An 18,295-nucleotide genomic window follows, 5' to 3' on the forward strand; every position below is an offset into this window, starting at 1 on the left:
TTCTCTTCTTCTTCTTCTTCTCTTATAGATAGGTTTACCAACATGACGCTTTTCTGTCTTGACATTTTGCAATGGCAGCTGGATTTAGACCTAGCCTATCTATAAAGTCATTCTCCTGGTTTTTCTCCCAGGGATAAGGCTATTACTACTGTCTTATCTATGTGAATAACGTTCCTCGCCAATGCACTGAACAACTGTCGTTGATATGACCAAAACAAAGACGACCACTGCTGGTCACGGAGCGTCGTCTTAGAAACTATGGCATGAAGGTAACCAGATTGCCGCGACTTAAACACCATCCACAAGGTGCCTTTCCGAAGGGGCCGAGTTGCAGAATATAACGTCAGCCAATGGCAGCTGGACTAAGACTTATGTGAAACGATTCTGACACAGTGAAGTGGATTACCGGAAGTCTTACAATGTGAGATGCTTGGAGCGACCCGTACGTATGTTGAGGCTAAAGAGAATTTCCGGAAAAACTCTTCAAAGTTCCAGCAGCATACTGTTTGCTAAAAATATGGACTTGGGGAAACCACTTTTCTGAAGCTCACGAGATTTGATGAAGGTGCTGTGGCCCGATCATGCATCGTCGCTTAGACGGGCAGCGCTTGAACTCATCAGGCTCTAAATATATCTGAAAACATTTGGTTTGTCTTATAAAAGCAACGGCCTTGACTTGTTTCGAATATTCCGAACCACGTACATAGGAGGCCAAAGTTGGGCCAATCCAATAAAAAAGGCCAGTTCATTAAATGGAGTGTCCCACCCTGAGGTCATGTTTCAGTAATACAATCCGGTAACACCTCAGGAGCATTAAGTCTAATAATTGCATCGGGCAGTGACACAGAGAGACAAACAATGTATGGTAGGAATATAATTTTAAGTATTTTCGAGAACAAATTACACTGTTAACCCTTAAAATTAGCACTACATTTCTTGCTTTGTTGTAAGCCCCAGAGTATATCACGAGACTGAGCCATTTGCTTGTGTCGCGACCACCCTCGTTATGACGACGGCAGAATCTATTAAGGCCCGTTGTCAGTTGTTACAGGATGGAGGTACTATCTACGACCGGTTTTACCTCGCATTGCGGGCCTGCACGCTTCAAAGTAGCACCCCTTCAAAGATGAATGACGTCGGCACAGTCTAACGTTTGCGGTTGGCACAGCGGGCGGCAAGGACCAATTACCGAGAAGTGCATCGGTTGAAGTTTGAATCAGTGTGCCTGTTTAGGCCATGTGATACTTCGTTCCCCGAAGCCAAAGTGCGCTTCGAAAAGAGCCTCTGCGTTTAACGCCATAGTAGGGGAAAAGGAGAGAAATAAATGTCATAGAGCAACGCTCCGCCGAAGTAGCGCGATCAGAGCCACATGTTGGCGTATATTTTTCTATAAACAGGTTGGTTCCAGCTTTCGTAGAATTTATTACACAAACATTTTAACAAACAGCTTTTGCAAACAGTACAGAAAACAATCGTTGCAAAAAGGAAGGGAAATGAGATGCGTTACTGTCATAGTAGTGGGCATGGAGCCTGATGTAATTTCTCCCGCAAAAATGGCTACATCAGATAAAAATTCAGAGCTATTCAGTGCTTTAAAAAACTGGCACCGCCGACAAAATTGGACGTGACTGATCTGATGCTACAAAAAAGTAATCACAAGGCTGCATACGCAGTTCAATGGAAAGAGGTCTTAACCATTATCAGTCCAAGGACATGGGATGCTCTGCCGTCCGTTTGTAGCTATCCACTTCATGGATTAACAAAATACGTGGCCACCTAAAATTTGTCCATGGGCCTGCGTAGCGAAGCTTTTTTTACACTTTCTGCTTGTGTTGTGACCAGTGTTAAGGGGAATTCACACATTTGAAGATGTTGAATGAAGTATCAGATATAATAACAAGTATCACTAATAACTATCCGTTTACTTTGAAATGGAAAAGTGTGCGCTAGACAACACAATCTATATGCTTAGTAAATATGTTCCACACTCTGTCAATGCCTGATTACGTCACGGTCTCTTCTACAACATTGACTGGGAGTCAGCTGACGGTCGTCGTATCTCGAAAGCGTGCTCACCAACGTCATATATGAATGACTCGACAATTTGGCTCTTTGGTATTGAACGTCGCACAACCAATGGAATGGCATGATATGAATGACGTTATATGAAGTTAGGGATGCCTGTGTGACGTCAAAATAGTCGCTCTAAAGAAGTCAGCACATCTTCGCGGACGTGAAGCTCAGAAACTATATGGGCTCAAGTCTGTGAGGGCTGTGACAAGGTTGTGAACCGCACTAAGGGATATTCAATATGACTGTTTGAATTCCAAACCCCGTGCAAATGTGGAACACTGCTTTAAATACTGAAGCAACGTTTACTTCTCCTATTTCAGTTTCTTGGACAGAAAGGACGGTTTCATGGCCGCTGTCAAAATGGGTGTGACCATTTGCTACTGCCTAATTGGTGAGCATTGCCCTTTGTCAGAAGCCACCAGCCGGTCCAGATCTTACTGAACTCTGCTCTCATTTATTTGTTTGTCAGAAGTAGTAACGCAGTCACCATGCTGAAGGCACCTTCAATCTCATAACTACCACTGTTCGCAATCACTGCACAATGACGGAATTCACATTGTGCGACGAACATGTACCATCACCGACATTAGGTTTTTGAAGACGTTTGCCAGTCTCCAATTCTCTGCCTTCAAAGCGAGCATGCGCACCGCCAACATTGGACTTCACCGTGACCTTCAAAGCGAGCGTGCGCACCGCCAACATTGCACTTCACCGTGATGCATTTGGTGGTCCCATGACATATTGCCCCGCACGACGAACAGAACTCCGGCATGCAGATGCTGATGATTTTTCTCTCCCACGCGCAGGCATGGCTCTCATCAGCATGTGCATCAAGATGATGCAGGAGCAGATCACCACCAAGGTGCGCTGGGCCGGCCTCGAACTGGGCCTGATTCAGTCGGAGGAGGACCAGCGGAGGGTCGTGCGGATGCGCAGGACCAAGCGCGGGGCCGTTCCAGAGACTGACTACCTGGCCGACGATAGCCTGTCCCGTCCCGTCACCAGCGAGGAAAAGGCGAAGGCGACGCAAGAAGCGCAGGGAGGCGGAGGCGCTCGGCGACCTAGAGGGAGGGCGTGGGCACGAATCCCAGCAGCCTCCGCCGCAGGCGCCGATGCCAGCACCACCTCGGGCACCTGTCAGCGACGACAGCAGTGATGACATCTTTAACCTGGCCTGAGGTCTCCTGTAGGGGAGGCGTGGTGTCAGAGAAGGGAGCGAGGTGATGAGCGCCCCCTAGTGGAATGTTTAAATTTGTTAACAGTTGTTCCGGACACCTCAAATTCAATAATTGTGTAAAAGTCAGTAAGATGCCACTTGGCTCATCTTATCACTACCTTGCAGTCCTCGGATTCTGAAAGCAGTTTGACGATATTTGTGCCTTAAGTTGCTTTTGCATTGGCTAGGACTGTGATATGAAGCAATCGCCTCGCACGAGCCAAGCTAGCTACGAAGGGCGATGACAGCACGGACGCCTGGTTTCACTATGAACCCTCTGTGTCTTAGCCGTTGCCCAGCTGTTGTTATACTTGGCTGTAGTCCACACGTCATTTTCAACGGAAGTATCTGCGACGTGGATGACCCATGCATGAACTTGGCCTTGACCCTGGCAATGCTCCTGTTGAACTTGGCCTTGACCCTGGCGATAATCCTGTTGACTTCGATTGCATACGTGTTCCCTCGTTTGAACCTATGCGCCGCTTTTCCGTTGATCGTCTGTGATGTTTTGACTAACGCTTGCACCCAGCCCGCCGGGCTGGGTGCGGGTTTAGCCCTGACCCCGTGACCTTGGCAACTGAAATTCACGGCCAAGATCACGCGGTTACCCAGCATTAGTGGCTTCGGCGATGAGTCAAGTCCACACCCCAGGGAAGTGCAGGTATTCTCGCGTCTGGGGATGTAAAATGTACACGTGCCAAATGGGTTCCGACACCTCCGTTACACGAGACCTTCTTCTTCTCTTGTGTGACGATGGTGCTTCGTTGAACCCTCTGCAGTCCCCTGGGGTAGGTTCTGTCTCCGCTTGCTATAGCCAGTGATTGCTTGTTCGCGTGCGGTATCGGCTGCGATGCCATTTACTTGTGTGATAAAAATAAACCGAGATGGTCTAGGATATTAGTGTGGTCATTATCACAGGTTGGTACATGCAAGAGGATTAGAGTTCTTCATGGATTGAATGTTTAGGATCCGGTCCAATCAAGTTCGGCTAGTCCAGATCCAATCCGCCTGCCAATTCACTTTTCCCAGATTTCTCAATCCAACCCGATTCGATCGGACTTACCACAAACAAATTATCAGAAAGAAAAATCAACCAGACAAAAAAGGTCATGTCATCACATCACAGTGGCGAAAACCATCTCTGATTTCAATGAACATGAGCACATTAACTATGTCATATTCCAGGTTAGGCGCAACAACCCACACACGCCACTCGGCAGTTTCAACGGCACCCATTTCACAAGCGCGGGACAACGCTCATTTGGTATGCTTTCCCAATGACTAAAACGGCCGTCTTACCTCATATGCGACACCTTAGGTGTGCATCCGTTCTCGGACACACCAACTGACAAAACGGCCTCAACCACGACCATTATCTCCAGCTAGATTTCCGGTCACGTCAAAACTGCCAGTAACGCGCCCGACTGGTCCCTTGAAGGCGCCAGCAGTTCTCAATCATACGGGAAAATGAAACAGTTGCGTCAGTTTTAAAGCCCATTATGGATATCACAAAACTACCAAATCTCCCTTATTTTGCCTGTGATGAAAAAACGGAAACTTTGTTTGCAATTGTGCATCGCATGGCGCAACGACACATTTGAGCAGTTAAAAATGTTGTTTTTTTCAGGACGGGTGCATTTTGCCCGTCATCCAACATCTGCCATAACCGCTGGTGGTTTGACATCTTATAAACATGCGAGCCACTTGCCAGCAAAGACGCGGGCAATCCCACAAGCCACTCCAAATCTTACCAAATTTTCAGTTGTGGTGTGAATGGAAGGTCTTAAGTGGCATGTAAGGCCATGTTGATTTCATGGCTTTTTGTGCACTGTCTTGAACCTTCTAAATCATAACAGGAGAATCACTGGTATGCAAATGCATTGTTGGTGTGCACTTTGTACAGGGCTTATCAAGTGGGAGTGGAATAGATAGGACGCAAATAAATACGCAAATAAATACTTCCCTAATGCCAAAGGCTTAGGCCGGGTGTCAAGTGCATCGCATGGATCGCACTCCATCTAATTCACGTCAAACAGCTAACTGCTGAATGAGTAGGCTACCTTTGGTCCCTGACTGGAGAGGCCAATATGTTTGTTCTTTGAGAGACATTAATGGGGGTGGGGGGGGGGGGGGGGAATGGTAGAAAACTATCTGTGAGGGTACAACAATCTTTGTTTTGGCAGATACCAGAAAATGGAGTAGCTGAAGCAGCATGAAGAAGCAGCAGCAAGCAGCAAGCAGCACTTCAATTGAAGCTGGTGTTAGACTCATGAACTTGGCCAATGATTATGTGAACAGAAACTGTGGTGTTGACATGGAGTTCATTTTTTATACTTCCCTGACATGAGATGGATTTCAAAATTCGGTAGCCTGCGCTCTGCCAACAAAGCATGCCCTTGCCCAGTATTTCAAATCTGAAATGTAATGCCATCCACTGGGGCTCAATGGGATTGGTGACGAGATCAGGAGGTATGGCAGCTATCCTATGAAAAGACAGATTATTTGGTTATCAGTCATCTTAGTTGGCCTGGAAGGAATGACGGATCTAGTTTTTCATAGCAGCATATATATATATATATATATATATATATATATATATATATATATATATATATATATATATATATATGTCTGTGTGTGTGTGCTTGTATATATATATATATATATATATATATATATATATATATATGTTTATATATATATATACAAGCACACACACACACAGACATATATATATATATGTATATATATATATATATATATATATATATATATATATATATATATATATATATATATATATATATATATATATGTGTGTGTGTGTGTGTGTGTGTGTGTGTGTGTGTGTGTGTGTGTGTGTGTGTGTGTGTGTGTGTGTGTGTGTGTGTGTGTGTGTGTGTGTGTGTGTGTGTGTGTGTGTGTGTGTGTGTGTGTGTGTGTGTGTGTGTGTGTGTGTGTGTGTGTGTGTGTGTGCTTGTGTTTGTGTGCATGCATATGTTGTGTGTCACTCGTTGGTATTTAGTTGTCAATGTTATCTGTTTATCAAAAAATTTGTTTGTGGAATATGTGGCTGAGTTACGTTACATGTGACCTGTTTGTGCATTCCTTCGAATTAAAACTACCGCATTTTCTCGGAGTTGATGTATTCTTGCAGCATTTCAGGAACTTTTTAAGATATTTGATGCTTAAATCCGTTGGATTGATATTCCACTCGTTCAATCCGTGTGAGCGGGTAGATCTGAAGATCCGTTTCGGTACTAATTTAGGATTTGGTGGAAACTTCTGTTCCTGTCCAATGCGGCTCGCAGATTGACCCAATCCGCAAAGAGCTCCAAAAATAATGTTTCAATGATCGACTGAAAATTCAGTCGCACAAAACGAAACTATGGGCTTCTGTGTGTGTGAAGTTTATGAGAGGCACGTTTTGGGGTCAGTTGGAAAGAAGTGGAAGCTTATGAGCGTTCAGACATTGTCTTATACATTTGGTTTGCCTACGAATAATGTTTTCACTTTTGCACAACGCGGCAGCTGATCAATGTGCACAGTATGGCAGGTTACTGACATGCGAGCGCCGCTCGTCAGCATGTGCGAGCCAGCGCCATTTTTGACAGCAGTAGCACTAGCACATTTGTGACGAAAGCAATGGCATTTTCGGTAGCTTTACGATTATATCAAGTCACCATATCCTCATCGCTTTGAATAAATGTTTCACATGAATCTGGAAAGCACGGTGGGCGTCCTCACAGTGGGCTTGTATCGATGCAAAAGACAGTCAGTAGTGGCTTAATGATAGCGCTTCAGCGACAAGGACAGGGGATTCATATGACGCCTGTGGTATTTCGATGCATGTCGCACAAAATGGGATTGTCGAACAAACTCAGGCACGCATTTCTGCCTGACGTGATGGAGTATACCAACCGCCAACTTGAGCCCCATGAGCATATATTTGACAGGCTGTAAGCCCGCAAGCAGAAGAACCAAGGCTTCGTAAACAGGCAGAGCATTGGGTACTAAAGTAATCTAAATTTTGCCCGCAAATGCCTTCATTTAACGTACCTGAGATGGTAAGATGCTACCATTCACCGCATGAAGCAGTTTGTCCAGTGCCGGAAGAGCAAGAGGTGTTGGACGGCCGGTAAACAGGGTAAATCAGCATGCATGTTTAAGGTAGCACAAAAGTGTGTTAAACGCAAATTCAATGAAACAGTGGGGGTTCAGTTAGAATTGCTGCTCCCCACCATGTTGAAACGGGGGGGGGGGGGGGGGGGGTTCATGGCCCGCTTGGACCCACTGACCCCACGCCCACGTCTTGACCCTCTGTGACATGCCTAAGAAACAGCGTGTGGATGTGACAACTAGGCAGGTATCTAACTGGCCGGCGTATTCACGATGCTGTTTTTTCGCAACGGACTTCTCTGTGGCTGCAAGATTGAGGGCCTGCGGTAGAAGCCAGGAAGGGCCATGGATGTCATGGCTGGATTGTTCTACAGGTGTATGTTGATGCCAAACTAAGAAAACCTTTTCAGTAGATATTGGATAGCCATTCAACCATGGCTATCACTGCTCATATCGTTGTGCCGTCTTATGCATGAACGAAATCGCGTCTCTGAGATTCGGGAGAATCAGGATTGGAGGCGATAAGTGGAATCTGAGGAGGGTGAAAAACTGACTGTAACAAGAATTTTTCTGCCCGATTAATAGCCAGCTCGAATAGAAAGCTGGGTAAAAAATCAAGGGCTGCTACGCCTAGCGACAACTATGTTTTCGAATGTTTGAATACCAAACCTGTCGTAAATTTCATCATGTTCGCTGCGGAGCCGGTTGCTGTGAACAAGCGGGTCCAGAACAAGCCAAGCACGTTTGAAAAATTTTACTCCATCACAGGTAAAATGCTTGGGATGGACCAGGTAATGCTTGTAGGCATTTAAAGTTTGAACAATTTCAAATTAGGTGGGTCGCAAAGGGTCGGCTGTTGGTGTCGGGAGGTTTCTGGGGCGGGGTGCGAGCGCTGCGCTGCTGCCCGGTCGTCGCTGGATGTTTGTGCACCGTCGGCTACCTTAAAGGGGATGTTTCACATTTTAAGACATTGAAACAAGCATCAGATATGATGAAACAAGCCCACTTATAAATATTAGCATGCTTTTAAGTGGAAAAGACTGTTTTAAACAGCACAACTCTCTGTTCAGCAAATGCGCTACTCAACATGTCATGCTTTGATTACGTTGTACCCCGAACAACATTGATTGAGAGCCAGTTGACTGCCGTTGCCTCCGGAAATCTTGTTCACGGGCGCCAGATATAACCGCCTTGACAATTAGACTTGTTTTGGCCTTGATTACTGCATGGGTCACGGATTGGCAGAATGCGAATGACTTTATTGTAACGTCATGAATGCCAAGGTGACTGAATACTCTCCCGAAATACTCTTCCCATTTTTTCCGGCGTGTAGCTCAGAAGCTTAAGTGGCCTAGATCTTAAGAACGGCAGGACTGTGGACAACACCGAAAGGTCTTCAAGATGGATATTTCAGTTCAAAACTGCAATAAATGTCGAACACTTCCTTTGGCCACGACTCTGCACCTCCACATTTAAGCTAATCATGACTTTTAAACGGAACAAAACCGAACCAGATGTATGGCTGGTACGACCCAAGTGGCAGGGACCCCACAAAACCGGCGAACATTGGCACGGGCCCGCTGGATAACAGGACTGGGAGCCCCACCCTGGCCTCCTCAACTACCCCCACAGACTTCATGCATTTGACACCCCGCCACGCTCACTCCAGGCAAACACATCTACTGGTGCCCACGTCACCCCACTCATTCTTGGCTCGCGCACGGATGGGATCACCACACCCCCTCCGCCTTTCCAGCACCCTGCCATTTGGATCGGCACGTCTGCGCAAGTCCTCGCGAGCGAAGTTAAATTTATGTCATTACTTTTAAACACCCACCGAAACCACGTGCATGCCGTATTGAAAACATATTATGTTAGTTCATCAGCTTGGCACCGACGCAACTTTGGGCCAACGTCAAATGTTTGTGGCTGGACGACGAATCGTTCCCTTGCCTGCCCTCCAGGGCGAAGGCTCCCTATTTGGACGACGCTCCCCGCGTCTCGTCCACGGTGGCCGCCCAGCATTCCTTCAGCCACGCCCACCGCTCGCAGCTTTCCGCTGCCGCGCACGCTGCCTCTGCGCCTTCGCCCCCCGCCTGCCCTGCCGGAGTAAGCTTTCCAAGGCACCGCCCAACGGCGCGTCCCTCAGAGGCCTAGGGGTAGACAGCGCGCCAGATGAGACGATGGAGCCTTTCGGCAGACAGCGAGCGCCCGACGTAACCTACGTTTATGCCTTACAGCATCCACGGCCGGTACACTCTGGATACTCGGCCTGACTGGCCTGTCCGACGGCCCGTTCCCTTGTCGCCCTTCATATATGCGTTGATGGCAGATCTGTATCTGTACAGAATATCCCGCCATCAAGATATCATAAGCCGGGAGTACACTACGTCGGAAGAGAACGGGCTCTGTCCCGTTCTCTGCATTCTGCATTCCGGGTGGTCCCAACTGGTCCTTGATCATACGATGGTCTATGCCTCTTCATGCCATCACGTCTCAAGTCAAGTGAGAGACAACTAAATGAGTCGATGGTTTCAAAGTAACAAAGAACGAAACCCCGCCCTCGGGTCGCTCTGCACACAGACATTTATCTAAGTAAGAGCAGGACTGCGGTCGCCTGACTCCTCAACGCTGGCCATAGCCGAGCCGTACTGCTCGAGTGCGTTCCGCGCCCACCACCCTTCGGTTACGATCCCCGTATGATTCGATCTTCGGGAGAGGATGGCACGTCGCGCATCAGGCGAAAGTCCGGCAGTCCGACGGGAGCTGACCCCGTCGATTCCGACGGCATACATCCACTTCACTGTGTTCCCTGTTAACACGCGCTCGGGTGGGGGTCAGATTGATCCCCCAAAGGTTTTTACCAAATGGTTTCCGAACGGCGCGGCATAGCCGCGCCAAAGTTTGCATGACTGTAGGAAACTGAATAGTGGCTCGTCTGGAATGACAAATTATGATGTACCTTGCATGGGCGTTGACCTATGGCAGGTCAAAGTCAGGCCGTGGATTCGATTCAGCGAAGGCAATTTCTAGGGAATAGCTCAATCTGAATCGACAACGGAGTGTTAGACGAGGCCACACACCTCTGAGATACATTTTTAGGCAACACAACAATTTAATTGACCAGTTACAGCGACCTAAGGTCCGGTGTGAATGTAACAACAACGTCAAAATCAACCTGTTCTCTAGGGATTGCTGTATGGGGTAGTTTCTGGTGCTCATGTCGAATTTATTGATAACAGGAACCACACTACACACCTTTCATAGACTTCTTAAAGGCCAGAATAGTTCACTGACCTAGAAAGACCCATGTCAAAATTTTGTTTCTAGGAGCATTCTGCCTAGCGCCATCTTTGCCCCTTATCTAAATGCAAAACTTGAAGTGGTCTTGTATGATCTTGGTCGCCATGACTTTCAAAAGGCCAAACAACGTCACTGACCTTAGATGAGCATGTGACTTTTTGCTTAGAACAACAACAAACAAACAAAAATCGAGACACCACAGGAGTGTCATCGCAATAAATGGCCTCGTCTGCCGCGCCCACCTTCACGGCACACTCCCGGTTTTGTACGCGGCTTTAGCGAGTTCGACTCCCATGCGTTCAGTATCCAACGCGACCCCGCAACTGCCGGCGTGTCGCGTGCGCTTGACTACCTTGTCCGTCTACACCGTAAGGTGCTGTCCTCTGCCGGCGGGTCTAGGGTGCCCGCTCCGCCCTTGTGCACGGTCGGGTGCTGCCCTCTGTCGCGATTCGGCTAGTAGTTGGCGATTGCATCAGGCCAGGCAACAAAAGGAAAACATAGGGAAATGGAAAGTACCGACGCTCGATAAAGGAATCCAGGCGTATGCGCTGGATGGAGCTAGACTGCACCGAACTGAACAAGGCAATTAATCAGTAGACAAAAAACAAAAGCAAATTATATACGTGCGAATGCCGTGCCAAGTCAGTTAATTAATCGAGCCGGACAAGCGATACAAGGAAAAAGGCAGCGCACGCATGATGAAATCCCTGCAGGCACGCTGGAAGGGGTTCAGCAAGGGTTCGGCGTCTCTCAACACAAAACAAAAGGGGAGAACAAAAGCGAACGGCTAACCGAACGTAAAATGAGCCTACATGTGTGCGGACATCTTACGAAACCAATCATTCAATCGACCTAGGCGAAGCAACCAGTTACGAAGGAGGAGAAGATGGCGTGGTCGTTTGGTAGTCTTCGCATGCGCGCTGGGCGGGGATCAGTGACAGCCCGACCCTCCTCCCTCGAGATTTAAAAAAATTGGAAGAACAAGAAAAAAAACAGACCGTCTAACTACCAGTAGGCCAACGCCATAGCTGGAGGAGACCATGGATATGCCGGCGTGGCCTGCACGCCGCGCCTGCTCGCGATTCGGGACCGGCGAGGGCCATGACGAGCCGTGGCGCCCCCCTCCCCTTGGTCGCCTCTGAGGGAAAAAAGACAAACGCCACACCGAAGCGCGCATTATCAGCCTCAGACCCCATGCCAACCCACCCCGGGCGCGAATGCCCTTTCGCCGCCTAACCAAGTCACCTCCAGCCTCGCTCCCACGCTAAACCATTAAAACGCAGAAGGTCACCTGCCTACAAAAACTTATTACTCATACGTATTGACCGCGCCAGTTCATCGTTTTGCGCGGGCAGAGCGCCGAACCGCGTGACACATCACTCCCCCCCCCCCCCCTCCCTAGCTACGCGGGAAAGAGCAGGTAGCCGCGGCCCGCGCCCGCCCGTTGGGGAGGGCTTAAGGAACAGTTTGGAGCGCCAGTCGCCCATGGCCCTGTTGGGGCCATGGGGACAACAGCCCAGGGATTCTTATCGTGCGTGTGGTGGTTGATTTTCTGTCGCCCACAGCGTCAGATATCGCCGCTAGGTGATGGGCGTCGGGACCGTCTCGTTCTCGATTCACTCCTGTTCGACCCCTGATGCGCTCTCCCCGTTCACCTAGCAGCCCCTTAGACTTCTTCTCGACTGCTTCCCTCAGACTTCTCTGGGGTTTCCTGCTATACTCATGACCATACCCTTCGCACGATGCTTTACTTCTTCGTGATCTCTTCCTACTGGAGCAGGCCATTTTCGTTTTCCCGCACGGTCTTACAGTCTTGCCGCCACGCCCTCCTCCGTCCAATAAGTTGCCGGACCGGCCTGCCCTACTTCCAGGGCTCGACCTACTTCCAGGGCTCGACCTACTTCCAGGGCTCGACCTACTTCCAGGGCTCGACCCTCCAACGCGCCCGGGGCCACATCTCGGGCGTGGCGTCGCTAGCAATACTGAAAAGCTCACCTGCTCGCTTCCTGGCTCGTCCCAGGTGGGTCTGCACTCCCCCCTCCCCCCTCTCCTCGCGCCTCTGGCCCAGTTCTGACGTGGCGTGGCACTTCTGATGCGATGCCAGCTGGTGTGCCGGCGGCGTCGGCGCGGCGGAGTTCTCGGGGCGGAGCGGGAACATCTTCCAAACATGTCAGGTCAACATCACTGCGTGTTCTTCGTTTCGCCGGTGATCAGGCGTCCCGCGTCCATTGATCCTGATGTGGTCGTTCACTTCGGAAAAGGAGGTCATGGTCACCATCATGGTCGTTCCGAGGGAAAACCGCGACCTGCTCCATCTAACAGTGCGACGCACGCTGTTCTCCACGCAGACCCGGTGAACACATGGCGCCGGTTTGATGATGTGAGCCGGTCGGCTGGAGTGTCGGTCAGATTCGCATCAGCCTCTCAGGCCCCGCTCGACCCTGCGGTTGTGTCTGGCTCTGTCGGTGGGGCGAGTTTCAGCCGCGGCCGGTTTGCCTGCCGTCCAACAGTCCGCCAGGAAGCTCCACCGATTCCGGACGGGTAATGTGTAGGAACAAAATGTTGCAAATGTATGCCTACCTTGTCATATATTATTGTCTTTGGCACACCGGTCACCCTCAAATGTCAGAGGGCTTTGAACCGATTGACGACCCCCTGCGGGCCCCTTTTTTCGGCCCGGGGCCACCAACACCGAACAGTTGGCTCCGAGTCGGTCTGAGCCATGACGGTTAATTTTCCATGCAGTGGCAGTGCAGCCGGTCTCGTGATTCGTATTGGTCCTGCGCTGATATATGTTAATTTATGGTCCCAAATGTGGCCGTCGGGACAATGCCTAACAGGTGGTACTTTAACGCGTTGGCTGCATAGAGATAGTGGAATGTCCCAGAACAACACTTTTGGAACAGTGTGGTTGCTCAGGCCGGTTTGGTTCTCCAGTTGGTCCGCGCAGCGTTACGGATCGCATTGTTTCATATAACTGACACAATCTAAGCCTTGCCATCAATTTCGTAATCCGACGATGTCTAAAATGACGCTGCAAAAGCTTTTCCAAGTTATCTAACATAAGTCTACCAAACGGTACTCTTCAGCAGTATCGTACTTTTGCCAATGATCCTTGTGTCGGTTACACTCACAACGACTCGGGTTTTCGCACGATTCCCATGTTGCAGCAAATCGAGCTTTTGAAAACTATCTATGTCCGCAGCATCATAACTATTTGCACTACCTCTGCCATGATAGCCACCTTCCCTGAATTGCAGCTTTTTTAGGTAGAATGCTAGGCATGCTATCTATAATGCTTTGCAATTTTGCACCAGGTGCACGCATTCCATGTTTTGAGAATTTTTGTTCATGCAATAATCATGATTGAGCTTAAACTTGCCAGCGAAAGTTGTTTGGACATCTACGAACGAAATATTGGTATCTGTGCACTGTCCTGCTCAGCGTATGATGTTTTTCCCAAAGTATTACAAATAAGTTACGATATTTTCAAGTTTCAACGGCTCCGCTGATGTAACATCGTAACTATTGTAATAAACGTACCTTTTGCGTTCAAGGGAAACAACACTGAGTGTCTGGGCAAAATGATTTGTGAACTCATAAGCGAAACACAGACTGGTGGCAAAAGGAAGGAAAGCAACAAATCCGCACTTCTTTTGAGGGAGTGTTCCACATACATATGATGTTTTGAACTGAAATAGTTATCTTCAAGACCTTTCAGTGCTGTTCACAATCCTGCCTTTTTAAGACCTCAGCCCCTCCAGTTTCTGATTTTCAGGATTTGAATGACGTCATGATAACGTCATTCAAGTCCTGTCCTTTCATGAGCCATGCGGAGATCAAGACCAAGAAAATTATAATTGTCGAGATGCTCATATTTGGCGTTCTTGAGCGCGATTTCCAGATATAACGGCCGTCAATTGGCCCTCAATCAACGTGTAAGGTACGAAGACGTAATCAGAGGATAACCCACCGAAGAGCAAGCTTATTAAACCAAGGATTCCGCTATCTAGAGCAGTCTTTTTCACTTAGCAATTATACCAATAGTCATAGGTGAGCTTGTTTCATCATATCTCACGCATGCCCCTATGTCTTCAAATGGGGAACCATTCCCTTTAAGGGCCTTCGCGAGGAAGATCATACATATACAGAAGACGATACTAACAGCCTCGTTCCTCGCAGGATAAGCAGGATATTGAAGAGATAAATGCATTGGTGTTTCTGCTGCATGCCCTTTTCAAGGCGAATATCAGTGGTAAATTGAACATTGCCTGCTTAACCTACTTTATTTTCCTTTTCAAACAGCGAGCCACGGTTTTTACAACTTACCAACATTCAGGGGATCGAACAAGAAATGCTTGCCAACCATTACTATGATACAGTGTACATCCAACTAAGAATTGAAATACGCGAAAGGACGTGTACATGCAAACGAATTCAAGTAGAAAGGCATAACGCATCACGCACCATGCATGCACGAAAGTGATTTCAATTAAACAAGCATCATGCATCACGCAACACTTTAACATGTACACAATTTCATTTAAGCATGCATCGTGCTTCACACAACAGGCGTTGTTCACACATGTGAACAATTTTTTTTTCGTTTTAAGTTAGCACGCATCACATATCAAGGCACTAGTCACTTTAGCATAATCGGCCATGTTGAGCCCCGCACTCTAAGATCTGGTCGCCGTTTTCCTTTAAGAATCTATTCTTATAATTCTACATATATGCATGACGCCCGTTTACTTGGAATCGCTTCTAGGTTTGAATGATGCATATTGTTCTATGCATTTTCACTTAAGTTTGTTTCCATATACATGTATTTTTCGCGCAGTTTAATTTTTAGTTGGATATGCTGTGTCGTAGTAACGGCTGGCTATTGCTCCTTGTTCAATCCCCTGCATGCTGGTGACCTGTAAAAACTGTGGTCTGCTGTTGAAAAAAGAGAAAAAATGCACAGAATCGGCAGGCGGTTTTGAAGTTATTCCTAATATTTGTCTTAATAAAGGAAGTTACCCGAAATATCAGTCCATTTTTATTTCCATTCTCCTGGTTATTTTACGAGGAATGAGGTAACTAGTACTGCATTAATCAGAAGCCACAAGTATATCGTCATTAAGATAGTTTTATACACGCATGACGCAAGAGGTTTTGTGCGTCAAGTGCTGCCGGAAAATGACACATTAGAAGCCAGCGTCAACTTGCACTCATGTCACCTTGGAATCTCTTTACATTGGAGTAACCCCTGAACCCCTGAGCATATCAAATGTGATGCCCATGACAAGGCGAACGCCGACAATACGATTTTCTCCCTGTTAAAACAGCGCTGATTGCTGTTCATCAAATCGAAGGAAAAATTCATCGACCAGACTTGGGATGGTGGACAGCTGCAATACGTTATTTCATTGATCATCGCAAAGCTACTTGCTGAAGCTACAATGAGCCTTCATCCAGAACAACACTATAATCGCGATAGAGCAGAACACTTATGTGAGAACATCCCCAGACATGGCAGTCACCAAGGCCCAAGAGCGCTGCACCGCCATGCCTATCGATGTTCTCACTTCCGAAGTACGTATATCGCATCACCCACAGCCACGTCCCCCTCCACGTCCACGCCTAAACCGGTACCGAACAGCGGTGCCTCCTTGTACAGCTTCTTCTCGTCCTCCGTCTTGGCCAGCCGGAACGTCCTCAGGGTCTTCAGCGGCTCCATCCTCTCGCTGCGCTCGCCGGTCTGCGGGTTCACGCAGGTGGTGGGGCACCGCTGGACGGGCTTGATCCTGCGCAGCACCGCGTCGCCGATCTTGACGAAGCTCCAGTTGTCGTCGTCGAACGCAGGTGCACCTTCGATGATTAGGTTGTGGCGGAAGTTTTCGAGAAAGACTGGCGTCTCCATGCGTGAGTTGAGCGCGTCCAGCGAGGACGTGCAGATGACGGAGATGGGCGTGACGTTGGTGAATGCGGAGATATCATCCGGCGATGCTAGACTCGCGTACGGCTTCGGGATGTCCACGGTTCTTCGCGGCGTCACTACTCCCGGCAGGAAGTACATCAGCGTGTAGACTCCAGCGTCTCCGAAGAACTCAGCCAGCCAGCGGCTGACGACCGGGCCCAGGTCCACGCCCGAGCTCGGGTAGCCGAAGAGAGTGCCGCTAACCATGCTGACGTCGTCGCCGTCCTGCGGAAACGGCACGGTCAGCGGCGGCATCCCGGGTGCGGTCAGAGTGACGCCGTTTGCGTCCACGTCGGCGGCGACGAGCACTAGGCGACGGCGCGCGCTGGCAGACACCACCCGGCCCTGGTAGACGACAGCCAGGCAGCGGTCGAGGACGGCGCCCCGTCGCACGCCAAGACGCGTCACCCGGACCCGCTGGCAGCGCTGGCCGGCCCCCGACTTCAGCGGGTACAGGTGGATGGCGGCGAGCCGGCCGGCCGGCGTCCAGGTGGCGGCGGCGCCGGGGCGACGCCGACGTCGCCAGGTCAGGAGCAGGGCGGCGCCGAGCAGGGCGGCGGCGGCCAGCAGCGGCAGTAGGCGCGACTCCGCCATGTCTCGGTTACCGGTCACCCACGCACCACTGACCGCCACCGATCAGCCACCACCACTGCCCGCCACCAGTCGCCCACCACTGCCCGCCAACGATCAGCCACCACTGCCCGCCACCAGTCAGCCACCGCTGCCCCAACCGGACAGCCAACAGCGGCCTCACCAATGTTTAGATTGTGGGCGCGGGGGCGACGCCACGGGAGGTTCAGTTGGCACCTCATCTATGCCACAATTTAATATCAGCTCTGTGATGTTGGATCTCCATGTGATAATGCCTGGAAGCTCGGCGTGTTCACATCTACCTGCTGCTCACAACAGGTAGATGTGAACACGGTGCATGGGTGCTCACATCTACCCTACTCCTCCGAGATTCCACTGCCACTGCCGGTCTGGGTACTCGCCAGGAATGCATCGCACCGCGCCTGCGGCGTCTGGATACGTGACTGTGTCCTCCGGCCACAGCTGTCTTCGTTGGAACGGCGTGCGGCATTCACAGTTTGTGTAACAGTGATTGCGGCACTTTACCGAAACACAGCTTGGCACGTACAGAAGTGGGTTATCAAAGCACGGACTCGTTACGTTTGCGCAGGGCTGCTGCTGATATCATCGGCCGACTCCGCCCGGGTTGGTTCAGTCCAATCCAATGCCACCAAGGTTTCTGAAGTCCGCAAAAAGCTTTATGAATGAACTAGAAGAAGTAAAGAACATGAACAAGTATATTCATATGAGTCACATGTTAACAACAAATAACATACAACCAATGTACCGTATGCTGATACAATCACTTCGAATTCTATCATTTACACTCAGCAAAATTATGACTACGGGTATGACTGAAAAACGTCCCAAGCAACATCACTGGTTGTACCTCGCACCGATGGGCAATGTCGCCCCAGGCTGCTGATTTTTCACGATGCGCTGCAAGTGTACCGCAGCACTGCAGCAGTGAACACCCCGCCTTACGTTCCCGTGTGACCATCCGGTACGATCACGACACCTCATATGGCAGCCCGACGCCCAAAAGACGCGAT

At 49.3% G+C, this 18,295-nt stretch overlaps 1 protein-coding gene across 1 annotated transcript; it reads right to left on the reverse strand.

Moving 5' to 3' along the window:
• Positions 1 to 14,579: 14,579 nt before the first annotated feature.
• On the reverse strand, positions 14,580 to 17,355 carry LOC119095946 (mitochondrial amidoxime-reducing component 1). Its single transcript, XM_037218805.1, has 2 exons — positions 16,237 to 17,355; positions 14,580 to 15,601 (listed from the first exon to the last, which is right to left on the reverse strand). The coding sequence occupies exon 1, from the start codon at positions 17,265 to 17,267 to the stop codon at positions 16,278 to 16,280; it is 990 nt and encodes a 329-aa protein (XP_037074700.1). The 5' UTR covers positions 17,268 to 17,355; the 3' UTR covers positions 14,580 to 15,601; positions 16,237 to 16,277.
• Between the last annotated feature and the right edge of the window lie 940 nt (positions 17,356 to 18,295).

The sequence above is a fragment of the Pollicipes pollicipes genome, unplaced genomic scaffold (assembly GCF_011947565.3).
Source record: "Pollicipes pollicipes isolate AB1234 unplaced genomic scaffold, Ppol_2.1 Scaffold_4219;HRSCAF=4965_pilon_pilon_pilon, whole genome shotgun sequence".
NCBI classification, from domain to species: Eukaryota; Metazoa; Arthropoda; class Thecostraca; order Pollicipedomorpha; family Pollicipedidae; genus Pollicipes; species Pollicipes pollicipes.